Raw genomic sequence first — 27,519 nt, forward strand, 5'->3', positions numbered from 1 at the left:
CGCACCTTATATACCATAACAAAATGAGGTCGTTGAAAGAAAGTATAATGTGACCAGATCATGTATTTTTGTAAACTTAAACATTCCGTTACACACATAGCCCTTTCCTATAAATTTATCATTTTTGCAAAGTATAAAATTATTTGACTCAAACACTAAACTATTCTTACTCAGAATACTACTAGACATATGATTCAAACTAATATATGGTACATGTTACACATAAGTAAGAGTTAGGAACTTTTCAAAAGTGAATTCTATCTCTACTTTATGTTTAAAACATTTCTTAAGGTATTTCTATGAAGTTGAAAGTTTATCTAAGATGAAGTGAATAATGAAGGCATCATAATTAATTTAATTGTGAATGTCATTAATGATATTTTAGATGCCATAAAATTGATAGGTAACCAGTGTGCATTGCGTGCCTAGCATCTTCGGATATGTACATTGCGTTCAACACTTTTCAGAGTCACTTGTCTACTCCATGTTATGATACAATTCAAAAAATGTACCCTCTGCATTGAGGGTACGACCTTTGCAAATATAGTCATTTTGGTCCGACTTCATATGATTATGTGTCTCCGCAATCGTTTCATGTTCATGTTCTAATGGCTTGGGAGGTACTAAGACTACATGTGACTTTGATTGTAGTGACAATGACATGTACTTTCCCTTGCCACTGTCTACAAATGTCTTTAATAAACGCTCTAATTTGGTGAGTCATTTGTCTAATTGTGGAAGGCGCAATAAAGATCTCCTAATATTGTCTTTAGATTGTAAATGCGGATGGGCAGTGTCTCTTTTCTTAAGACAATATCCACCCCTACTATTCATCTTTTTGGTGTACACTGGGTTACCCTGAACTTGCCCCCAAGATAAGATGAAGCCTATTATTTCGATTGTTATCTATTGGTGTGATGTACTAACCATAATAGATATGTACTGTACTACCCTTGAATTTGACAAGTCTGATAAGAAATATAGTTTATGTTTGTGTAGAAAACAAGTACATAAAAAAAAGAAACTAGGAAATTTGACACAGGGGGAACAAATAAATCACATAATATCAGAGGGGTCAAGTGTTTGTTGAAAATTACAAAAGGGGGTCAAAACCCGGTTTACGAAAATTTGAATGACGATAATGCCCCTCTGGCAGAAACAGAGTGATTTGACTTAGAAAATTAAAAAAAACATTTCAGTTTTCCCTCTTCTCTCCTCTCGTCTCTGTTTATTTTTCGTCCTCTCCTCTAGCGATCTCTACGGCGATCTCTCCGGCTATCTCTCCGGCGATCTCGACGAAGGTGAAGCACGTATCAAACCTCGCATTTGAAGGAAACCCTACCTGGTACGTCGTTTCCTTCCCTTCCTTTATTCAATCTCTTTTTTATTTATTTTTTAAAAGGAAAATCAAGTTGAGAGAGATGCAAAAGGGGGGGGGAATCCTGTTTGATGCAATCTGTTTTTTATTTTTTTCAGTTTATATACATGTCAGTTACTGCATTTCTTCCTACAGAGTAAAATAGTTGTAAATGCTGTTTGTTGCCGCTAGGGTTTTATGTTTTACATTAATTTGTGAAATGGAGAAATGTTATGCTGTTTTTTTATTCTAGGGTTTTATTTTGTACATTAATTTGTGAAATGGAGAGATAGGATTTCATTTCATATATGCGTATGTTACTGCAAATCCACATATAGAGTAAAATAGAGTTGCATGCTATGCTATTTGTTGATGCTAGGGTTTTATTTTTTTACGTTAATTTGTGGAATGGAGAAATGCGATTTCATTTCATGTACCTATCACTTACCGCATTCCACCTACAGAGTTAAATAAATGCAAATGCTCGTCTCCTATTTGTTTATGCTAGGCTTTTATTTTTAGAATTTTTGGAGTGGAGAAATGGGATTTCAAAAACACCTTCTTCAATACCATGTAGAGCTCCCCTATATTGCCATTGAAAACCCTCTTTAGGTACTAGTAACCCCACTTAGGTAGCTGAAAACCCTTTTCTGTGAACTTGGGGACCATGGTGAGCAGTTGATGGGCCCTCTATGGGGACTTCTTCTACCCCATTTAAGGACCCATAACACCTTCTTCAATACCATGTGGAGCTCCCCTATATTGCCCTTCAAAACCATCTTTAGGTAGTAGTAACCCCACCTCGGTAGCTGAAAACCCATGAGAAGCCCCCCTTAGGTACTAGTAATCCCATTTATGTAGCTGAAAATCCATGAGTTTGAATTTGAGGACCATCTTCTGGATTCGATGGACCCTCCATGGATTCTTCTTCTACCCCATTTGAGGGCCCATAATCCCTTCTGTAATACCATGCACAGCTCCCCTATATTGCCCATGAGAAGCTCCCCTTAGGTACTAGTAACCCCATTTTTGTAGCTGAAAACCCATGATTTTGAACTTCAGGACCATCTTCTGGATTTATGGACCCTCCAAGGGTACTTCTACCCCATTTGAGGACCCATAATCCCTTCTGTTAATTTTTGGAATGGAGAAATGCGATTTCATTTCATGTACATATCACTTACCGCATTTCCACCTACAGAGTAAAATAAATGCAAATGCTCGTCTGCTATTTGTTTATGCTAGGCTTTTATTTTTACAATTTGTGTAGTGAAGAAATGGGATTTCATTTCATATAGGATGTGGATGGAAGAAATGTTGCTATTAATTTTTTTTTGTATGCTTTTCTGTGCCCGGAAGGAATGGTAATTTATATAAATGGCGTAAAGTAGATGTAAACCCTTTTCTGTGAACTTGGGGACCATGGTGGGCAGTTGATGGCCCCTCTATGAGGGCTTCTTCTACCCCATTTAAGGACCCATAACACCTTCTTCAATACCATGGCACCTTGTCGATCTACACCAAAAAGCCCACCCACTTCCCATACCAAGAAATGTTACTCGACAGAGAATCTCCCATTTTTTGTCAAAATTTTCTATCTGTTGGGAACAAACAATACTGGGCTCCAAAAGATGAAGTTTTACAAAAAAATTTAGAACATAAACAAATGAAGTATAAAATCAATGTGAAACCAAGATAAAATATCTTAGGCCAAATAGAGGTGGTGACTACCACTTTCCTTTTTTTTTTGTTTCTTTCAAATTTATAGGTATACTTGAATTTTCCGCACCTTATATACCATAACAAAATGAGGCCGTTGAAAGAAAGTATAATGTGACCAGATCATGTATTTTTGTAAACTTAAACATTCAGTTACACACATAGCCCTTTCCTATAAATTTATCATTTTTGCAAAGTATAAAATTATTTGACCCAAACGCTAAACTATTCTTACTCAGAATACTACTAGACATATGATTCAAACTAATATATGGTACATGTTACACATAAGTAAGAGTTAGGAACTTTTAAAAAGTGAATTCTATTTCTACTTTATGTTTAAAACATTTCTTAAGGTATTTCTATGAAGTTGAAAGTTTATCTAAGATGAAGTGACTAATGAAGGCATCATAATTAATTTAATTGTGAATGTCATTAATGATATTTTAGATGCCATAAAATTGATAGGTAACCAGTGTGCATTGCGTGCCTAGCATCTTCGGATATGTACATTGCGTTCAACACTTTTCAGAGTCACTTGTCTACTCCATGTTATGATACAATTCAAAAAATGTACCCTATGCATTGAGGGTACGACCTTTGCAAATGTAGTCATTTTGGTCCGACTTCATATGATTATGTGTCTCCGCAATCGTTTCATGTTCATGTTCTAATGGCTTGGGGGGTACTAAGACTACATGTGACTTTGATTGTAGTGACAATGACATGTACTTTCCCTTGCCACTGTCTACAAATGTCTTTAATAAACGCTCTAATTTGGTGAGTCATTTGTCTAATTGTGGAAGGCGCAATAAAGATCTCCTAATATTGTCTTTAGATTGTAAATGCGGATGGGCAGTGTCTCTTTTCTTAAGACAATATCCACCCCTACTATTCATCTTTTTGGTGTACACTGGGTTACCCTGAACTTGCCCCCAAGATAAGATGAAGCCTATTATTTCGATTGTTATCTATTGGTGTGATGTACTAACCATAATAGATCTGTACTGTACTACCCTTGAATTTGACAAGTCTGATAAGAAATATAGTTTATGTTTGTGTAGAAAACAAGTACATAAAAAAAAGAAACTAGGAAATTTGACACAGGGGGAACAAATAAATCACATAATATCAGAGGGGTCAAGTGTTTGTTGAAAATTACAAAAGGGGGTCAAAACCCGGTTTACGAAAATTTGAATGACGATAATGCCCCTCTGGCAGAAACATAGTGATTTGACTTAGAAAATTAAAAAAAACATTTCAGTTTTCCCTCTTCTCTCCTCTCGTCTCTGTTTATTTTTCGTCCTCTCCTCTAGCGATCTCTACGGCGATCTCTCCGGCGATCTCTCCGGCGATCTCGACGAAGGTGAAGCACGTATCAAACCTCGCATTTGAAGGAAACCCTACCTGGTACGTCGTTTCCTTCCCTTCCTTTATTCAATCTCTTTTTTATTTATTTTTTAAAAGGAAAATCAAGTTGAGAGAGATGCAAAAGGGGGGGGGGGAATCCTGTTTGATGCAATCTGTTTTTTATTTTTTTCAGTTTATATACAGGTCAGTTACTGCATTTCCTCCTACAGAGTAAAATAGTTGTAAATGCTGTTTGTTGCCGCTAGGGTTTTATGTTTTACATTAATTTGTGAAATGGAGAAATGTTATGCTGTTTTTTTATTCTAGGGTTTTATTTTGTACATTAATTTGTGAAATGGAGAGATGGGATTTCATTTCATATATGCGTATGTTACTGCAAATCCACATATAGAGTAAAATAGAGTTGCATGCTATGCTATTTGTTGATGCTAGGGTTTTATTTTTTTACGTTAATTTGTGGAATGGAGAAATGCGATTTCATTTCATGTACCTATCACTTACCGCATTCCACCTACAGAGTTAAATAAATGCAAATGCTCGTCTCCTATTTGTTTATGCTAGGCTTTTATTTTTAGAATTTTTGGAGTGGAGAAATGGGATTTCAAAAACACCTTCTTCAATACCATGTAGAGCTCCCCTATATTGCCATTGAAAACCCTCTTTAGGTACTAGTAACCCCACCTAGGTAGCTGAAAACCCTTTTCTGTGAACTTGTGGACCATGGTGAGCAGTTGATGGGCCCTCTATGGGGACTTCTTCTACCCCATTTAAGGACCCATAACACCTTCTTCAATACCATGTGGAGCTCCCCTATATTGCCCTTCAAAACCATCTTTAGGTAGTAGTAACCCCACCTCGGTAGCTGAAAACCCATGAGAAGCCCCCCTTAGGTACTAGTAATCCCATTTATGTAGCTGAAAACCCATGAGTTTGAATTTGAGGACCATCTTCTGGATTCGATGGACCCTCCATGGATTCTTCTTCTATCCCATTTGAGGGCCCATAATCCCTTCTGTAATACCATGCACAGCTCCCCTATATTGCCCATGAGAAGCTCCCCTTAGGTACTAGTAACCCCATTTTTGTAGCTGAAAACCCATGATTTTGAACTTCAGGACCATCTTCTGGATTTATGGACCCTCCAATGGTACTTATTCTACACCATTTGAGGACCCATAATCCCTTCTGTTAATTTGTGGAATGGAGAAATGCGATTTCATTTCATGTACATATCACTTACCGCATTTTCACCTACAGAGTAAAATAAATGCAAATGCTCGTCTGCTATTTGTTTATGCTAGGCTTTTATTTTTACAATTTGTGGAGTGGAGAAATGGGATTTCATTTCATATAGGATCTGGACAGAAGAAATGTTGCTATTATTTTTTTTTTGTATGCTTTTCTTTGCCCGGAAGGAATGGTAATTTATATAAATGGCGTGAAGTAGATGTAAACCCTTTTCTGTGAACTTGGGGACCATGGTGGGCAGTTGATGGCCCCTCTATGGAGACTTCTTCTACCTCATTTAAGAACCCATAACACCTTCTTGAAGACCATGTGGAGCTCCCCTATATTGCCCTTCAAAACCCTCTTTAGGTACTAGTAACCCCACCTCGGTAGCTGAAAACCCTTTTCTGTGAACTTGGGGACCATGGTGGGCAGTTGATGGCCCTCTATGGGGACTTCTTCTACCCCATTTAAGGACCCACAACACCTTATTCAATACCATGTAGAGCTCCCTTATATTCCCCTACAAAACCTTCTTTAGGTACTAGTAACCCCACCTGGGTAGCTGAAAACCCTTTTCTGTGAACTTGGAGACCATGGTGGGCAGTTGATGGCCCCTCTATGGGGACTTCTTAGACCCCATTTAAGGACCCATAACACCTTCTTAAATACCATGTAGAGCTCCCCTATATTTCCCTTCAAAACCCTCTTTAGGTACTAGTAACCCCACCTGGGTAGCTGAAAATCCTTTTCTGTGAACTTGGGGACCATGGTGGGCAGTTGATGGCCCCTCTATAGGGACTTCTTCCACCCCATTTAAGGACCCATAACACCTTTTTCAATACCATGTAGAGCTCCCCTATATTGCCCTTCAAAACCCTCTTTAGGTACTAGTAACCCCACCTTGGTAGCTGAAAACCCTTTTCAATGAACTTGGGGACTATGGTGGGCAGTTGATGGCCCACTATGGGGACTTCTTCTACCCCATTTAAGGACCCATAACACCTTCTTCAATACCATGTAGAGCTCCCATATATTGCCCTTCAAAACCCTCTTTAGGTACTAGTAACCCCACGTGGGTAGCTGAAAACCCTTTTCTGTGAACTTGGGGACCATGGTGGGCAGTTGATGGCCTCTATGGGGACTTCTTCTACCCCATTTAAGGACCCATAACACCTTCTTAAATACCATGTAGAGCTCCCCTATATTGCCCTTCAAAACCCTCTTTAGGTACTAGTAACCCCACCTGGGTAGCTGAAAACCCTTTTCTGTGAACTTGGGGACCACGGTGGGCAGTTGATGGCCCTCTATGGGAACTTCTTCTACCCCATTTAAGGACCCATAACACCTTCTTCAATACCATGTAGAGCTCCCATATATTGCCCTTTAAAACCCTCTTTAGGTACTAGTAACCCCACCTGGGTAGCTAAAAACCCTTTTCTGTGAACTTGGGGACCATGGTGGGCAGTTGATGGCCCTCTATGGGGACTTCTTCTACCCCATTTAAGGACCCATAACACCTTCTTCAATACCATGTAGAGCTCCCCTATATTGCCCTTCAAAACCCTCTTTAGGTACTAATAACCCCACCTCGGTAGCTGAAAACCCTTTTCTGTGAACTTGGGGACCATAGTGGGCAGTTGATGGCCTTCTATGGGGACTTCTTCTACCCCATTTAAGTAACCATAACACCTTCTTCAATACCATGTAGAGCTCCCCTATATTGCCCTACAGAGTCCCCCTTTACCTACCAGTAACCCAATATAGGTAGCTGGGAACCCTTGAGTGTGAATTTCAAGACCACAGTTTCTAGTTGATGGGCCTTCTTTAATACCATGTGGAGACCCATGTTCATTGTTGAATTAGTCATGGTTCACTTGTTTTATCTTTGATTTCATTTATTAAATTATTGGTCAAATGGTGGTCATTGAATTCCAATAGCTAGTGCTTATCTGCTTTCTTTCTCAAAAGGTCTGATGCTATGAGTTTCTTTTAAAGTCATGTGAGCTAATACTCGCCTGATGCCCATGTGGATCAGAATTTTAACAGACCTCCTAATCTATTTTGGGGGTTTGTCCTTGTTGTTGTGCTTTGAGAAAATTCATATATAACACTGATCTTTGGACTTATTGGTCAGCTCTTTTGTTTCTTGTTTTCTTTGCTTGATATCTAAGAAGCCAGACCTTAGAGGTTACAGACACGATACATATTTTCAGCTTAGTATGAGAATTGTAATAATTGTTGGTTTGCTTGCTAGCTTTTCTTCATAATAGTACTGATTGGGAATATGAGTTTATGCTATGGGTTGGATTTTATTGATTTTCTTGGTAATTTCTTTTAGAGATGATGATGATCAGAATTTTAATGATGGTCAATGTAACTGAGTTTTTGGGTTATGAATTGATCTCGGTGATTTTGATTTGGTTGTTCATTGCCATACAGTTTTTATCCGGTCAGGAGCCATTGCAAAGCCTTGAAAGATGTTGATGTGAAAGAGTGATAGACTGAAAGTAACAAAGCCTCCAAGAAGGTCAGAAAGGAGTTTAAAAGGGGAGGAGACGAAAATGGGAGCTGTGAAAAAGAGACGAACACATGTAAGTGTGTATGTTGTTAATTGTATCAATCATAGTAAGTTAATTCATTTACCACATATATTTTGGTGATGTAATTTGTTTTGCAAGCTCCATACGTCCCAGCACGATGTTCTCCAGCTTCTTTCAAATCGGCAATGGACAGGATAAAGTTCAAGCCAGTCCATTTTGATGCCATAGAAAAGACTCTTTTTCGACATCTGTTTGGCATGGAGGACATTATCATGCACAAGCCTCTCGTAAGAGCTATCCACGATAAGTGGACTCCTGGCACTAAGACGTTCACGTTAGGGAGTATAAATGTCCCCTTCCTTCCAAGAGATGTTGCATTGGCATTAGGACTGCCACTTAGTGGAGAGAGAATGGAGGTGGTGAGGGTTCTGTCATTCGACAGGACAAAACCCCAACCTAAAGTGCCTGGCTGGCCATTTCCAGAGGCCAACGTGAAGGCATCGGTTATCGAGAATGAGATTACAGCAATAGTTAGAGAACAAAATCAAGCTTCGATAGAGAAGACCCTCAATATGTTCTCCTGTATCTTTTTGCGTCTGTCCTTTTCACAAAAAGCGCACATCGAGCTGACGAGCTGTTCTGGCCCTACATCGACGACATAAGAAAGATTGGCAAGCATAATTGGGCGATGGCAGTGTATGACTGGCTCGTAGATTACCTAGACAGAGTCAGCAAGGGTGGCAGGTACCTTGGTGGCTGCTCGTTGGTAATTCAGGTAATTTGGACTCATGACGTTTAATATTCTAACTGCGCTGTTTATAGTATGATTAACATGGTGTTTCATATGTATGCAGGTATGGTTATACGAGCATACCACATTTTGGATTCCCACCAATCCAACTGCTCGTCCACGTGTGCTTAAATGGGACTGGAAAGCAAACGAATCAAAGACATATCGATTAGTGGAGCAGAAGCAGATAAAGAAATCGGAGGTGAGATATTAAAAATTTGTTAACGTATATATCAATAATACTATCTTGTTAACTGACTATGTTTTCCAAAAATTCAGGTGCTGGTGACATTGAAAGTATCTCTGTTAGAGAAGTCACAGTACCTAAAGGATGAGGTAATGCAGTCGAGCAGGACTATGTTGCGTACGTTATTTTATTTTACTTGTTGATATTTAAAATTTGATCATTGACTGTCATGTTTAAACATTAGGATGTTGAGGAGACACTTGAAGCCGATAAGGAACACTTGGAATCCGAGGGGATAGTTTTGGGAGTAGAAAGTGAATTGAACAAAGGAAGTAGTGAAGATGACTGGAAGCATATAAAAATTTTGGCGAGAAAGAGAGATGTAGTCGATAGACAGTGGCAGATGATTAGAGCAGCATGGGAAGAAATAAGAAAAAGAGAGGAAGATGTTGGAAAAAGAGAGGAAGATGTGGGAAAGATAGAGGAGGAATTGAAAAAAGGATGGGAGCGTATGCAGAGAACAAATGAAGGGACAGGGGGAAGAATGGAGGGGGTTGATGAGGAGAGGAAGGGCGAAAATGCATCTCAAAGTGCACGGTTATCTTCGCAGCTGTGCGAGGATTGGACGGATTTAGCTGACCTTGGATGTGACATGGATGCAGCCGCCACCCTAATAGATGTATCGTCTCAGTACCCCAAGTCACATGAAGAAAGATTCGGCACCATACACGGGGTGATTGTTAAACCTTTGCAACGATTGTTCGAAATGGAGGTGAGCAAGGAAGTGGCACCATCTACTGAAGTTGAGCTGAAAGTGGTGGTGGATTCCGAATTAGGGAGCATTGTAAGGGGTGTGAAGATGGATGAAAGGAGTAAGAAACCTGGGAGAGCCAGAAAAAGCCCATACTTATCAGGGAAGACCCGAAAGAGAAGGCAGAAGGAAGGGAAGGAAGAGGGGGAGGGCCCCAACATACCTAAACCACCCCCCAAGAAGAAATGGGATGACGGGAAGTTGCCTAAGGGAAGGAGAACAGCTCTGATAGAGAGACTTCTAAAGCATGAAAAAAGGCAAGTAGATGTGAATTATATTAGACCATGATTTAAGGTGATCATAAATAAAAATTATTAACTAACAATTTAATTCAATTTTGCAGTGATATTCTCATGGAAAAGGATGATGTACACGTAATAGCCGAAGACCTACAACACCTTTGGAATGTCAGACAATACCTGACTGGCACTGTAAGTGTCATTTTTTATCAATAAAATCTACATTACTTCACATCTCACATTTACTTCTCTTCCTTGAAGATCGTGGATATATATGGGAAGCACGTACAGTCCTCCAACGAGGATGGGTTAGCAGATCCTAGGGGCGAAATTGTCTTCGTTCCTTCGGTGGTACATGTAAGTGTAATTTCTATCATCCCACATTTCAGTTTACATAAGATTATATCTGTCGTATCCCATTGAATTCCTTTTTTTATAGGGAACTCTGATTGCAGTGGGGAGCGAAGTGACTGAGGAGCAGAGGGTAGAAAAGTGGAAGACGGCGAAGGACGCTCTGCACGGTAGACTTATAGACCACCAGCTAGAAGCAGTACAAATGGTACTATTACCATTATGTGAAGACAGCCACTGGGTTCTTCTCATTGTCGATATGGTGACCAAAATCTTCCACGAATGCAATTCGTGTAAAGGAATGGAGTTCCAGGAACGAGCAGGATTGACCGTAAGTGGGTTAGCATCTTCAATGTTTTCCTACTTATAAATATATACGTATAACACTTATGTTTCCTAAACCTGTGAATGTTAACCACTTGCAGGTAGCGTTGTTGAAGGAGTACTTCAAGGAAAGGGGCTGTGATATAGACCATTTTCAATATGCTCAGATGGACAATTTCCCATAACAGGCCAATGGGTCAGTATATTTAAATGTTTATTTTTCTACGGTATGAATTTGATTCGCTCAATACAACTGTTGTTATGCAGGTTTGACTGTAGTTTGTTCGTGCTTGAAGCGATCGACCATTTGTATGCAAATGATCCATTCACTTTCAGCAAGTGTGACATTCCCGCTTATTGGCTGCAGCTGTGCAAAAGATTCTTGTGCGGAGAGTTCGGGGACTGTGGCGATTTTCTTAAGGGGGATATATGAGTGAAAAATGAAGAAGAGCTCTTGAAGTTCTCATGGATGGTGTAAACACGATGGACATTGATGGTCTTTGCAGTGAAGTTTTGTGTTTATTTGTAAGCAAAATGGGGTAAATTTATTTGTAATTGTTGGGCGCATATGTATAGGACAGAAAGCAGGCTGTAGAGACACAGAGGGGGGGTTTGTTTGTATCTCAGCATACTGACAACTATGTATTTGTAATTAAAAATCAAGTTCTGTCAAGTGATGGTGGTTGTGGCATTGGGTTCATTGCGAAATATGGTAAAGGACTTTGAAAATCATCAAATATTTGTTCATAAAGTTTTGGGGGAATTTATATTTCTATTGGATGGAAATATGATTTATTTGTATTTAATTGTGGTTATTCTCTCTAGTTTTTATTTTCATCGTCATAGTTGGCAATGTGATCCCTGTTTTTTGTGCTTTTCTGGGTATTTATATTTTTATTGTAGGTGAAAATGTTAGGACATTGTCTGATAGAGCCCCAAATTGCCCGTTCTTGGGACTTTTGTGGAACAAAAATCTTCCTGGGAGATTGGTGGCAAAAAAAGTTATCCTGGTAAAAAAAATAATTCCGGTTTTGTTTGGTTGCTTGAACTGCTGGGAAGAAAAAAATTCTTCTTCAAACTTGTTGATAAATTGAACACCATTTATGACAACAGCCACCCCCTTCTTTTCAAATGGACTGTCCACCCCACACCATAGGATGATCCAAAACGTCCATTTGATGGGCCACAATTTAAATAAGTTGTGTGGCAAAAGACAATTCATGCATTTAGATCATGGTTTGTACTTCCTATGTCCTCCTTACATAAAAAAAAAAGAACTCCGAGAATATGGGCAGAGGGAACCTGGAAAGATTCTCGGAACTCCGAGACAATTTCTCGAAACTCCGAGATTTCGTTCAGGTGATCCTCGGAGCTCCGAGATTCGGGCCAGTAGAAAATAAAAAAAATCCGTCTGTTCTTGGAGCTCCGAGAATCGGGCCAGGAGCGTTATAACCCTGGACCCGGTTCGTTTTTTTTACTTTTCTTCTCTTCAAACCCCAACTCCATTTTTCATTTTTTCCGTCATTTTCTCCCTACATCTTTCTCCAAAACCCTCTTCTCCCTTCTAAATCCCTCTCTTCTTCCTAAAACCTTAGCATTTCACCCCTTTTTCATTTTTTCATTTTTTCCTTCTCTATTTCTCCTTTTTCCCTCCATTTTAGGGCTATTTCTCTTTTTTCTTTTACATATTACTTTTCTCTCCACCCACATTTCCTCTCACCATGCCTCCTAAAACCAAAAATCTCAACATCGGAGCCTCCTCCCAAGTTGAAGACCCTGAATACGTTCCTGAAGAAGTTTCCGAGGAAGAAGGGCCTTCACGGAAGAAGGCGAAGGCGAAGGCTGTGGCAGCCGAGGTTGTGTCCAACTCCTATTTCACTGGGGATAAGGCCAAGAACCTCTGGGCCGACGTCGGCACTAGGGGCATCCTCACCGGGAGGTACATTGATCCCCCTGTCATTCAAAATTTTGATTTAAAGGCCAAATTTGATGCTCTTCATTGGACACCCATCCTTCACATCAACGAACCCGTTTACCCTCGATTGGTTCGTCTCTTCTATGCCAATCTCACCATTTCCCCTTCCTTCTTCAAAATCGAATCTAAGATCAAGAAAACTGTCATCAAACTCAACTATCACACTTTTGCCACAGTATTTGGGATTAGCCATGAGGGCCTCTTACACTATTTTTGGCGGGAAGATGGGACGCATTCACTTGATGATATTGATCATGACACTGTCTATGGTCGGATAACACGGCGCTACCACTCTAATATGCCCGTACAATCTGCCAACCTCATTCCGGTTACGCGCATGCTCCATAACTTCATGTACCACATCTTCATACCTCGTGCTGGGATGCGTGAAGCCCTAAGACCCTTTGAGGCATATATTATCTACAGCATCCTAGAGGGCCGCCAGCTTTGTCTGCCATATATCATGTTTCGCTACATGTTTAAGACCCTTGGACGCTACCGCTCTTCCTTGCCATATGGCATGATTCTCACCCGTGTCTTCCACCACTTCGGCATCATCTTGGATGGAGAGATGACCATGACTCCTACTGCCCCGTTTGATGTTCAGACCTTTAACCGCATGGCTCTTAATGAAGCAGCAATTGACATCGATTTTGACGATGGAGGAGGCTACAAAGCCGAGGACCAGGCTGCACCGGCACCTCAGCCGTCACAAGATAGATCTCAGTTCTGCACTCGCCAGGATTTGGCTCACATGCAGGAGGCCATTAAGCAATCCATGGCCTCTTAGTTTGAGCGGTTGTCTACCCATGTCGACTCTGCGATTTCGACTTGCTTCCAGACCATGACTTCCCACGTTGATGACCAGTGGGCCGCCTATTATCGCTACATCTCCAGTGGTCAGTGGGGCCAGGCACCGAGCAGTTCTTCTCATCAGCCACCGCCTCCTCCGGAGCAGTAGATGGCTCTAGTTCTCTGATGATGGATCCTGTCTTGCTCAGATTTCTCTTTATATTAGGCTTATCTATATGTTTCTATAGTCTTTGGATTATCAGTTGGTTGTATGGATCCTATTTAGGTAGATGCTTCTATAGTCAGTTGGATCTTTTTGGGATGTATTCCGTTTTATCTAATTCTGTCACTGTTATGATGTGTCGTGGATGCTATGTCCTTTGATTGGTTATATGCACTTTTGTGTATGCCATTTCACATCATATATATATATATATATCTTTGGTTTACTGTGCGGTGTGCTTCTCTGTTATATTTTTTTTCTCTCGCATACCTTGTCTTATGCCTGCTTTCTCTATTGCATTGCAATTCACTTGTGTCATTGGCTCACACCTACCCTCTTTCCTTTTGTTCCACCTTTTTGGTGATGACAAAAGGGGGAGAATATTTGAGCTCCCAAGTCATAATAATATGCATATATTAAGGGGGAGCAAAGCTCTATGCTTATAATTTTGCAATCAAATTTTCATCATTAAAAGTATTACCTTAAATGTTCAATTAAATCAAACTCTTAGAGGGAGCCCAAATTGTTTTATTCATCCCTAAAGGGGGAGCTCCTACCCTAAAATAAATTATGTTTCTCATCATAAAAAAGGGGGAGATTGTTAGCCCAAGGGTTCAACAAGTACTCTTATTGAAATGTTTTGATGATTAACAAACTCAATTTGTTATAAAATAAAGGTTTCTCGGAGAGACGAGTTGATTTGAGAAGATAGGAAGAGTTGTTTTCCCACCGTAGGGTTTTCTCCTGGTTACAGTATTCTGGCATCCAAACGGAGCAGGGTAAAAGTGCTTTTGGATGGTCAGACAAAAGCTGAAAGTCTCATCTAAGAGGAGGCAGTTGAGTTCAAACTCTATATGGAGCTTTCTTATTAATTCCATTTTCGTGGGGATTTCGTTTGCTTAGTTGAATGAAACATTCTAATGCTCTACCCGTTTCCAAAAAATATACACTATGATTATTGATTTTTTGTATTCCAGTTCGTATTTTAGGAAAGAAATAGGTTTTCTACAGTTGTAAAAATGAAGGATTTTGATTTTATACATTCTAATGCTCCATTTATTTGGGACATCAATGCCCTTCAAACGAACAAAAAAAGGTCAGTAAATATGGTAGAAGGAAAAGAAAAACCCCAAAAATATGTTGCAAAATGATGAACATTTTTTGGCCCATTCTCTCTGTATTCGTCCAGATTTTTAGCAGAAAGTTCTGTTTCGTGATTTGTTCCATTCTCCAAAATGAAAAACGAAATCGAATTCATAACTACAATTTAGAGCATTTGAAACTAATCAAAAAAATTTCAAGTAAACGGTATTTACACTAAAAAGTGAATTGATTCAGTTGAAATGGATTATATATATACAACCAAATTTCTTTTCCAGTTTTTGAATTTTCTTAGCAGCAGGGAAAAACTTATTTTAACAATGCTTGCAAGGTAGAACTCGTTCCAGCTTCAGAAAACTGGGCAGCCTTCAACTATGAGAACTCATTCCACCTTCAGAAAACTGGGTAACCTTCAACTTTGAGAACTCATTCCACCTTCATAAAAGTGGGCAGCCTTCAACTACGATGCCATTCGCAGTAGGACAAGAAGCGAAGGGGCACCCATCCAAGTCATTTCCTCACCGGTTGAGGCTAAAATTATCCAAGAGCCACCATGCAGTTCCCAAGTACACCAGTGCTGCTATCAGGGTACCCACCACCTGAAATTTTCATTCCATTCATCTTCATTGTCATTATTTAGAACGAAAAAGATATTGTTAGGATGACATATTTGGTTATTAATTTGTTCAATTGGGTAAAGAGGAAAGGTGGAAGAGGAGATGCACAAACCTGACCCATGAACTTTCAAATTCTAGGATTCTTCATGTAATGACTAAGCTTGAAGTCTTGCAGAAATGTGACAGCCTGTGACATACTGATATACCCATAAACCTTGAAGCATATGTTAGCGACGGGATATCCTCGGTATATACTATGTTTGAAGACATCGAATATTTTGTTTTATGATTCTTCCTTGCGAAATAGACTCAAACCCAATATAAACTAGGATTCAAGTACATTTTTTGAATTACAGTACACAAAAAAAGATAAATATATGCACACCACTAATTACAGTATACCAAAAAAGGGTTTCCCTTAAAAAAATAAAAATACAGGAACTAATTACTGTGCACACTTTCAATTAATCCTCTTCTCCTCCTTCATCCAAGTGGAGCCTCCAATGCATTGTCCGCGGAGTAATTATGTGAAAAAAGGAGCTGCACAAGGTACACCCGACCTACAAACACCACCACCACACCGAATAAGTATGGAATTGGGGATGTTTTATACTACTTATTGACCTCCATAAATTACGTATCACGTACCTATTGAAAACAGGGGCAGAGGGTCCAATGGCAGATTCATCAGGCAGTTGTCTCTCCATGGGAGGTTCTCTGCAAGTCCTTTTGTTGTGGCCAAGTTTTCCACAGATCGTACATTTGCGATGCACTCCACTCTGCAATTCGCGGTCAGATCTTCTCGTTCGCGGCCGTCCAGGTGGTCTTTTCGCTATTGGAGGTAATACAATGTTGAGAGGTTCTGGAGGCACTTCCCATTGAGTGTGATCTACTGTAGGGTGAAGCACCTCAGAGTACGTTTCCCGATACATCTCTATACGAAACCATTTATGGCAATAATCGTACTCATCAAAATCCGTGATGGCAATGGCTGCCATGGCATGTTCGCATAGCAGCCCAAGCATTTGGAACTCACGACATGTACAGGTTTGTTGCAGCAAGTCTACGACATCATGATGATCACGGGACCTTACTTCAAATTCGTGCACACCTACTCGATAAGCATCATATCCGCGACCCTGTTCCCTGGCCAGACCCAAATATTTTTCTGCATAATGCGTGCACTTTGTTTCCCATTCATGGCTCATCGCTTGACGTTTCTGTATGTATTCCGAGCTCTTAAAATGAGTCAGCTCCACCGCAGATGCAATCGACAATTTTCTGGCATCCTTTAGCATTGCATTGTAACACTCCGATCTATTGGTGGTCAACACATCATATCTATCCCCCTTGAAGTAGAAACTAGCCCAGTTTTCCTTGGGAATAGCGGCTACCAGTTGTGTGCATTTTCACTCATCGCCTTAATTTTTTCCATTGTGTCTATGAAAACACTCTCTCTCAAAGCCCTAGCAGCTCTCCAGAACAATTTCTTAAGTAAAGGCTCTTTTGAAGTGGGTGTACAAATTGGCGGCGAGGTGACGCATGCAGTAGCTATGGTTTGCAATAGGCATTACTTTAGGCACTGCTTGCATCAACCCCTTTTGTCGATCGGAGCATAGGGTCAATGCGCCTATCCCCTCCGGCAATACGTGCCGCTTCACCAAATAGAGGAACCAGCACCAGCTATCTTCGTTCTCAGTCTCGACAACTCCAAAAGCTAATGGAACTAATCCGTTGTTCCCGTCTACCCCAACTGCGATCAGTAAGATTCCAAGATACTTTCCACGTAGATGCGTCCCATCGACCAAAACTATCGATCTGAGTGTTCGCTGGAAAGAACTTATGCTGGGACCAAATGCCCAGAATAAGCTAGCAAATTTATCATCTCCCCCTGGACCTAGATCTCTCGCTCGAAAAACACGCATGTAGGTGCCCGGGTTTGTTCTCATCATCTCAACTATCAGTGCAGGCAGCAAGCGGTACGAGTCCTCCACATTTCCACACTTTATTTCAAGGATGATGTTCATCGCAAGGTGTTGTGGGACCCGATCCCGCGAGAGGGGTGGGGCGCGAGCCGCCACGCTCTCTCTTGGTCTCTCGTACCCACGCGATTGGCGTGTGCTCTTTTATTATTGATTTTAATTCGTCTTTTATGTGAACTTGGGATCACTAAGGCAGTCCGAACTCCACACAAAAGAGAGTGACAGAGTCGCCACCTAGTTGTGGGATCTAGGGCCCATAATTAACTAGAAATCTAGACTCGTTACCTGGTTACAAGAATGGAAGGTATGGGGAGTTATCCACCACATGCACCATTCCTGCCCGATAATCGGTCTTCAATTCCAAAAGTTAACTCTTTTGAATTTCTTTTAAATAGCTCATTTAACTCTATGTTAGTGTGCTAACTATGTGACATGCATCCTATGATCTAATTTCAATGTAGATCCTAAATGTGTATCTTGATTTCTTAATTTGTTTGAATTCAATCTAAGTGAATGTTCTCCTAAAATTCTAATTTCATGGAAAGTCCCAAGTGATTTAATTAAGAATTTACAAGAAAATTAATATACAAAACCCCACAATTTGTTGTGGAGCCGACTCGTGATTGGTATGCCATCAGACATCTAAGCTGCCTACGTACCCAAGCCTCACTGGGATCAGAGTCGACGTAGTTCGGTGCACCTGAACTAAGCTACTTATGCCTAACTCATCTAGGACACCGATCTAGACTGGATTGACTGTTTCAACAGTTTTAAGAGAAATTATTTAATTCAAGTTGAAGATTTTATTATCCTAGGACTTCATCTAAGATGCTATATGGTCCTATCTAAGTGCAAGACATTCCTTTGACTAATGCAGGTGAACCTACATCCTAGGTCACTAGGCTTGTCCTATGAGAAAAGTGAGGTGACTAGTGTAACTAGATCTATGGCACGGTTGCTATCCATAGCAAACGCCCGTGATGAGGCTGGACTCCTAAAACCTAAGACTCCATAAAACCTAGGACGCGACCCGACATAGGTGTTCCTAAATTGGGCTCTAATGGTTCTTATATCGGAAACCGTAATCCAATGGTTCCGAAAGACTCGAGACAAATCGATTCAAGTTCTTGAAGTTAATTAATTTCAGATTTCAAGGATTTTCGGTTTCTGGACATTTAAGGAATATCAAAGGTTCTAGGGTTCACCAATTTCGGCCTAGAATAGCATCCACGGAAGGGAATCGTGCGCTCTTTCCTTGTGCAATTTAATACTTAGGTTATAACACCTTATTGCCTGGCATATCTCAGGATTTCCGTGGACAGTAACCTCGGAGCCAACAACGTGCTATAGCTTAAATATTCAAATTGTCTAAGATCGATTGCAATTGGGATACGATTATGGATGCACTGGTCATTTTACCAGAAAAATCTAAAGATCCTAAGATTTCTGTTTTAATGGATTAAGGAGTGAACATGTGACAAAAATTTAGGATTCTTTAGAAACTTTGTGATGATTTTTAATTAATTTCAAATTTTCAATGGATTTTATCAATTTTAAACCATATGAGTGATTTTACAAGTGAAGTTATTGTAAACGAATTCGAAATGAATTAAAATTTCTACAGCAACAAGATGGGAATATATGTAGCTTACTGGAAGAGTTTTGTAGATTTTTACATTAAGCTTCTATGTAATTTTGATTTAACAATAATGAGACCAGATTGCAAAAATAACACAGAAACTACTAGAAATAGAAATATAAATTCATTGAAATTTCTACAGTAATAAGATATAAGTAAACATAGCATGCTGTGAGATGTTCATGAATTTTAGAGACTATTTACTACCAATTTCGGATTTTTCAATTTTCAGACCAGATTATGAACTTACACTACATCCCTTAGGAAAAAGGATCCAAATCAATTGAAAATTTTACAGCAGGAAGAAATATAAAATATAAGACTACGGTAAAACTTTTGTGAATTTTAATTGTGATCTGATGTCAGTAACAATTCTCACAAAATCTAATAATTTTCAAAGAAAGCATCAAATAATATACCAAAAAAATCCAAAAATCTTTAAAAATTCATGGTAAAATGTATCAGTAACATATTATTTTCCCACAAAATTTCATTAATTTTGGAATCTATTTAGTATATATTTTATTTTTCTTCGTCAAAAAGATATTTTTGAAGAGTTTTCTATTTTTAAAACATGATTTTTGAGAAAATTACGACTTCGGAAAACGTCCCTTAATCTTGTTCTGATATGATGAACACAAGAAAAATTTTAAATTCCTCAAATCACTCATCCTGAGATAGCTATTTTTTCGAATTTTGTAATTTCTCAGCCATTATTTTAAACAAAATTCCACTCTTCACTCAAATTTTTGAAATCTTTTGATCCAATGTCCGATCCGATCCGATGATTATTTTATTCTATTTAAATAGATCAATGTATTAAATTTCGAGACGAAACGGAATTCAAACACTCATGCAGATCATGATTTTGAGCACACACATTTAATATTGAATTAAATTCATTTAAATGCTTAAAAATCATGAAAAAATATAAAAAAATACCAAATAATTCTAAAAAAATTCGAGAAAAGTGCACCTACCTGTGATAGAGTTCATCGCCGAATCCAAAAGCCGAAGAATCCGAAAAAAATGCCGCCGACGTGTACTCCAATACGCTTTCTTTCTTTCTTTTTTCTTGTTTTTCCTCCCCACTGTGTAGAGAGAGAGAGGGAGGGAGAGAAAAAAAAAACAGAGAATGAGACTGTTTTTTTTCGTTTTCTCTTTTTTTTTTATAAAGAGGGAAGGCTAGAAGGATATAGAGAGAATGAAGGTGAGAGGAACAGAAATGGTGAGAGATGAGGGGCAGATATAGAAGGAGTGAGAGGCAGAGAGATGAAACGGAGGGATATACGGGGAGAACAAAAGCATAGAGAGAGAGAGGGTGCGTAAAAAAAAGAAAACAGAGTGGGTGATGGTGCGTAAAAAAACAGATTGAGAGAGGGGAGAGGGAATGAACGTGAGAAGATGGCTGGTTTGTGAGAGGTGAGGGGGATGAGAGAGTAGAGAGGTTGAGAGTGGGTGTTTGAGGAGTGAAAACAGAGGGGAGTGAAAACAGAGGGGAGTAAAATACCCGCACTCTGTTTTTTTTGTTTTTTGGTTGTTTCTGTTTTTTTTTTTTAGTTTTGGTTTTTGGCTTGGCTTCGGTTTTGGTGGGCTGTATAGGGTGAGGGAACAGAGGGAGAGATAAAACGTGGGAGTGTGAAACAAAGGGTGGTGGGATGAGGAGTGATAGGCCGAGAGTTAAGAGATAGAGAGCGTGAGAGGGTTGAAAAACAGAGAAGCAGAGTGGGGGATACGGAGATGAGATGGCTGTGCAGAGAGAAGTGCTCAATCCGGGAGAGGTTGAGGGAGAGGCTGTGTAGAGAAGCTGCCCAATCGTGCTTCTGGTTTTTTTTTTTTTTCCTTTTTCTTTCTACCTCTATATTAAGGCCGATACTCCCATTTTCTCTTTTGAGAAAGTTTCCTTTTCTCATCTATCCTTTCCTTGCCACCTCTTTTGATTACCCCTAAAATACTACCCACCACTAGCTGCCCATACGGCATCCTTCCTATATTGAATTTCGGCGATGCCCTCCACAAAGAAAGTTTCTTTCCTTGCTGCTGCTCATGCTAGCAATGCAATATTGCTTTTTGGGTAATCTTTACTAACCAAGGGATTCTTCTTTCCCACGATAGAAAATTTATATTTATAACCCAACCCAAACGGTTCACTCTTCATTGGATCCATTCTTAAATAAGGCCCACACATGGTGGCCCATTTTAGGATGGAAAAATGCACAATAAGCAAGGCCCACACATGGTGGCCGAATTTGGGATAGAGCCCATTTGGAATGATCCAAGCGGTTCAATTAATGGGCGGCAATGCGAATGGGTTGGGCCCACAAATCATTTTTCATGGGATGACTTGAGCCATTCAATTAATGGACCTCAATATAAATTCGTTGTGCTTCTTGAATCGTTTTCAAGGGTTATTTGAATAGCTCAAAACTCATTTTTCATTAAAACAATATGCGGGCCCCCTGTTTGATCCAAATCTCAACAAAATGCTCAATGCGGGCCCACCCACGGGTCCAAATTATTTCTTGCTTCGATTTTTGAATAACTCTTCTCGACACTTGACGGAAAAATGCAAAACACGGCAGAAATGATTGAAAAGATCGAGAAAACATAGGAGGCGAACACGGGAATGGAAAACACCGAAGAACCGATAGAAAAACACTAACTTCTTTGTTGACTAAGGCGGAGCAAAATGGGGGCGTCCACAGGTGTGCTCTACGGTAGGTCATGGTTATACCCCAGTGCGACTTGATGTACTGTCTTATGATCCTTGTCCCGACATCTTCTGGACGATCAAATAGGGGTAAGCATGTCTCGGCAACCCATGGTGATGTAGCTAGATGATTATCATTGCCCTTTAAGTGAGATGTACACGTATGGTCGCTGACAAACTTCTTCACTAACACATAAGTCATACGGTTAATGCCTGATATACGCCACTTGCAACCTGGTTCCTTGCATACAACGGCATACTTCTTGGGAGTTGACCGTGACTTCTTGAACATGAATCTCTGCCGAATTGCATAATCCTTAACGGCCTTCTTGAACTGCTTCATATTTGGATACATAGCCCCAACAGTTAACTCATCGAACTCAAGATTATCTGCATGTACCTCATCAGCCCCAACATACATGTCATCTACTTCGACTGGCCGAGTTGTGCCAGCAGGTAGAAATGGCCGACCATTGCCGGTAGGGGGAGCCACTTCTGTTGGCCTAAGGTTTTCACCAGAATCTTCGTCGTGATTTTGATTTCCATTATAATTTTCAGGATCATGGGCGGCCTCATCACCCTGCTCATCCTGAACCTCAGCCTCAGCCTCAGCCTCGTCATCATCCTCATCATCATCCCTTGCAGGATCATCATCATTGTCATCTTCAGTTCTAAATTCTTCCAAATCACAACCGAAGACATGAAAATCATCCTCGAAAATATTAATATGCTCCAACGGCACATCTGCATCATTCCCGGGGACAATGATATCTTCTGAGATATGGTTCCCATACATATCGTCCGAGAAGTTTTCATTTAGGTCAACTCGAACCCTACACAGTTCAACAATATAAAATCAGGATAGTAGATTGAGTACTTGAATATAAATAAAATTCTACAAGACATACCTTGAACTAAATTATGCCGAGTCACCTCCTATGCTTGTATTACCCAATTCTGTTTCATATTCTCTTTGTAAGTCTACTTCAAAACGAGAGTCGGGAGTGACAGTTACTCATTCCGATGGATATCTTAGGTGTGGAATTGGTGGAACGGAAGTAGGAGGTATGCATGCATTATGAGAGGGATTTTGAGAGGGAATCGGTGGTACAGAAGTCAAAGGTATGGCCAGGTTATGAGAGGGATTTCGCGGTGAAAAGGAAGTAGAAGGTATGACATTGTTTGGGGGCAGAATAGAAGAATACGATGAATTTAGGCCATTGTCAATTTTTGTTATGTATAGCATCACAGAGTTGAAAGTATCTTTCTCAAGCACCTTAACCAACGTTTGGAAGATATCATCGCTATCGGCGTCGATTAGAGTGCTTATATATGGATCAACAACATATCGACATTTGATGGATAGTGACACCCGTCCTCCAATACTCCAAATTCAACTGTGGATTAGAGCCTCCAATTCTTTAAGATTCATTCGGGGACTTACCAATAAGAATTTCTTACTCCCACCAACATATTCCCAATTAACTTCATCCTTCAGTATGCTATCATAGTGTAACAGTAGAGAAAGCATTGTGCGTGCCAGTTTACGAAGACCTGCAAAGGGTTGACAAGATATCATAAGAACCACTACGTAAAGGAGGCTTCTCAAGGCGAATAAGTAGAGGCCGGCTTAACCAAAACCTTCGGAGGTACACGTTGAGGAGGTGAACCAGACAACTCTGGTTCTGAAAGAAGAAAATAGGAGCTTCCTGATTGAGAACTTGTCTGCAAAAGGAGTATATGATATGGTTAAGACTTAAACATGACAAGAAGATGATAACATTTTTATTTAGAGTACATTTAATACCAGACTAAAGCATGCAAATAATTGCACATAAGTGAACATTGCATTTCAAGTATACAGGTCACAGTACCAAATTTAGTTTAAAGACGAAATCTACCAGAAATTAGTTTAACATGTTAGATCTGGCAAGGATATAATATTTTCTTAATTAAATGACAGCAGAAGGGATTATGGGCCCTTAAATGGGGGAAAAGAAGTACCCTTGGAGGGCCCATCAAATCCAGAACATGTTCCTCAAATTCAAACTCAGGGGTTTTCAGCTTTGTAAATGGGGTTACTAGTACCTAAGGGGGGCTTCTCATGGGCAATGGAGGGGAGCTGTGCATGGTATTACAGAAGGGATGATGGGCCCTCAAATGGGGTAGAAGAAGTATCCTTGGAGGGTCCATAAATCCAGAAGATGGTCATCAAGTTCAAAGTCATGGGTTTTCAGCTACAAAAATGGGGTTACTAGTACCTAAAGGGGGCTTCTCATGGGCAATATAGGGGAGCTGTTCATGGTATTACAGAAGGAATTATGGGCCCTCAAATGGGGTAGAAGAAGTATCCATGGAGGGTCCATCGAATCCAGAAGATGGTCCTCAAATTCAAACTCAGGGGTTTTCAGCTACATAAATGGGGTTACTAGTACCTAAGGGGGGCTTCTCATGGGCAATAGAGGGGAGCTGTGCATGGTATTATAGAAGGGATTGTGGGCCCTCAAATAGAGTAGAAGAAGTACCCTTGGAGGGTCCATCAAATCCAGAAGATGATCCTCAAATTCAAACTCAGGGGTTTTCAGCTATATAAATGGGGTTACTAGTACCTAAGGGGGGCTTCTCATGAGCAATAGAGGGGAGCTGTGCATGGTATTACAGAAGGAATTATGGGCCCTCAAATGGGGTAGAAGAAGTACCCTTGGAGGGCCCGTCAAATCCAGAAGATGGTCCTCAAGTTCAAAGTCATGGGTTTTCACATACATAAATGGGGTTACTAGTACCTAAGGGGGGGCTTCTTAAGGGCAATAGAGGGGAGCTGTACATGGTATTAGAGAAGGGATTATGGGCGCTCAAATGGGGTAGAAGAAGTACCCTTAGAGGGGCCATCAAATCCAGAAGATGGTCCTCAAGTTCAAACTCAGGGGTTTTCAGGTACATAAATGGGGTAACTAGTACCTAAGGGGGGCTTCTCAAGGGCAATAGAGGGGAGCTATGCATGGTAATAGAGAAGGATTTATGGGCCCTAAAATGGGGTAGAATAAGTCACCATGGAGGGCCCATCAAACTCAGAAGATGGTCCTCAAGTTCAAACTCAGGGGTTTTCAGCTACATAAATGGGGTTACTAGTACCTAAGGGGGGCTTCGCATGGGCAATATAGGGGAGCTGTGCATGGTATTACAGAAGGGATTATGGGCCCTCAAATTGGGTACAAGAAGTACCCTTGGAGGGCCAATAAAATCCAGAAGATGGTCCTCAAGTTCAAAGTCATGGGTTTTCAGCTACAAAAAAGGGGTTACTAGTACCTAAGGGGGGCTTCTCAATGGCAATAGAGGGGAGCTGTGCATGGTATTAGAGAAGGGATTATGGGCCCTCAAATGGGGTAGAAGAAGTACCCTTAGAGGGGCCCATCAAATCCAGAAGATGATCCTCAAGTTCAAACTCAGGGGTTTTCAGCTACATAAATGGGGTAACTGGTACCTAAGGGGGGCTTCTCAAGGGCAATAGAGGGGAGCTGTGCATGGTATTACAGAAGGGATTATGGGCCCTCAAATGGAGTAGAAGAAGTGCCATTGGAGGGTCCATCAAATCCAGAAGATGGTCCTCAAGTTCAAAGTCATGGGTTTTCAGCTACAAAAATGGGGTTAGTAGTACCTAAGGGGGGCTTCTCAAAGGCAATAGAGGGGAGCTGTGCATGGTATTTCAGAAGAGATTTTGGGCCCTCAAATGGGGTAGAGGTTCCATCAAATCCAGAAGATGGTCCTCAAGTTCAAAGTCCTGGGTTTTCAGCTACAAAAATTGGGTTACTAGTACCTAAGGGGGGCTTCTTAAGGGCAATAGAGGGGAGCTGTGCATGGTATTAAGAAGGGATTATGGGCCCTCAAATGGGGTAGAAAAAGTACCCTTGGAGGGTCCATCAAATCCAGAAGATGGTCCTCAAGTTCAAAGTCATAGTTTTTAGCTACAAAAAGGGGTTACTAGTACTTAAGGGGGGCTTCTCAAGGGCAATAGAGGGGAGCTGCACATGGTATTACAGAAGGGATTATGGGCCCTCAAATGGGGTAGAAGAAGTACCTTTGGAGGGTCCATCAAATCCAGAAGATGGTCCTCAAGTTCAAAGTCATGGGTTTTCAGCTACAAAAAAGGGGTGACTAGTACCTAAGGGGGCCTTTTTAAGGGCAATAGAGGGGAGCTGCGCATGGTATTACAGAAGGGATTATGGGCCCTCAAATGGGGTAGAAGAAGTACCATTGGAGGGTCCATCAAATCGAGAAGATGGTCCTCAAGTTCAAAGTCATGGGTTTTCAGCTACAAAAATGGGGTTACTAGTACCTAAGGGGGGCTTCTCAAGGGCAATTAAGGGGAGCTATGCATGGTATTAGAGAAGGAATTATGGGCCCTAAAATGGGGTAGAAAATGGGGTAGAATAAGTCACCATGGAGGGCCCATCAAACTCAGGGGTTTTCAACTACATAAATGGGAATCCTAGATCGAAACTTGTGCAAAACAGGAGCTGATTCATGGGTTTATCTTGTGCATAAACAGAGGTAGGCTGCTCACTCCTCTTTCTCTATTTGCTTTTTCTTGCCTGGTTTAAGCTCGGACAAAATGGTGGGAATGATGGCTGTAAATCTGTTTCGTTTTTTATTCTCTAAAATCTGCTAATGCAGCTCCTTCATCATCCTCAAACAGGTTCTAAAAATAGGCAATGTTTAACGAACAGAGAGAGAGAGAGAGAGAGAGAGAGTGGGGTTTTAAAGTTTGATGAAATTGGAGCTAAATAAGACCCGATCATTGTTAGAGGGCTAAAAGGTTTGTATCAAAGCCAATAGAGGTGATAACTGTAGTATAATGAAAGCCTGATATTGAATGAGAAAGATCTCGAATTGCTCTAGGCAATAGAATTGCAGGTGCAAGTGATGATGGAGTGCAGAAATCAAAGGGGCTGAAATTGGAGTTCTCAAAAATTAAGCTCTCAACAATAAATTCTTCATCCAATTGGAGCATTGCCACGAGCCACCTGGATATTTTCTTTGCCTATTTTGACAGAAGCGAACCATAGACTTGGCTTCCTGAATCTCAAATGACTTGAATTACCGTCATACTTCAAATCGTGATGTTTCTCCTACACATTGAATCTGCTCTTTTCCTCTTTTCAAATCGCCACATGAGACTTCTAATATGAGTTGCAAGATCAAATCATGGCCATTTGTTTTAGCCAATGCTCAATAGAGAGGATATTAAAAAAAAAAAAAATAGGGACCGAATCTCTTATATCACTAACAAATCACAACATGAAAAATTCAATCCCTACACTCATTAAACTCATGTCTGTCTTGTTTTCGCAGGCACTTTCACATTTAACACCAAAGCTAAATGGGATAGCATGAGTTTTGAATTACTAATAATAGCAATATCTTATGGAGCACAAACACCCTTTGCGCATTATCATATCACACTGCCAGAATTGTCTTAAATAAGATCTTTGGAAATTATTTCTTTCAGATAGTAAAGAAAATAATATGAAAGATAACAAGGGGGTGAAGGCAACGGACAAAGA

General features: G+C 40.3%; 1 protein-coding gene across 1 annotated transcript; it reads right to left on the bottom strand.

Moving 5' to 3' along the window:
• Positions 1–15,547: 15,547 nt before the first annotated feature.
• Positions 15,548–16,925, bottom strand: LOC143850247 (uncharacterized). Its single transcript, XM_077359513.1, has 2 exons — positions 16,265–16,925; positions 15,548–15,609 (listed from the first exon to the last, which is right to left on the bottom strand). The coding sequence occupies exons 1-2, from the start codon at positions 16,923–16,925 to the stop codon at positions 15,548–15,550; spliced, it is 723 nt and encodes a 240-aa protein (XP_077215628.1).
• Between the last annotated feature and the right edge of the window lie 10,594 nt (positions 16,926–27,519).

The sequence above is a fragment of the Tasmannia lanceolata genome, unplaced genomic scaffold (assembly GCF_043159265.1).
Source record: "Tasmannia lanceolata isolate RefF3 unplaced genomic scaffold, GAP_Taslan_0.1 ptg000018l, whole genome shotgun sequence".
NCBI classification, from domain to species: domain Eukaryota; kingdom Viridiplantae; phylum Streptophyta; class Magnoliopsida; order Canellales; family Winteraceae; genus Tasmannia; species Tasmannia lanceolata.

Excerpts from the sequence above, each read along its gene's own strand:
- LOC143850247 (XM_077359513.1), bottom strand. The coding sequence starts at position 16,925 with ATGCTAAAGGATGCCAGAAAATTGTCGATTGCATCTGCGGTGGAGCTG. Across the intron at positions 15,610-16,264 it reads TTTCAATAGGTACGTGATAC|GTGGTGGGTACCCTGATAGC; the intron begins GTAATTTATGGA and ends TGAAAATTTCAG.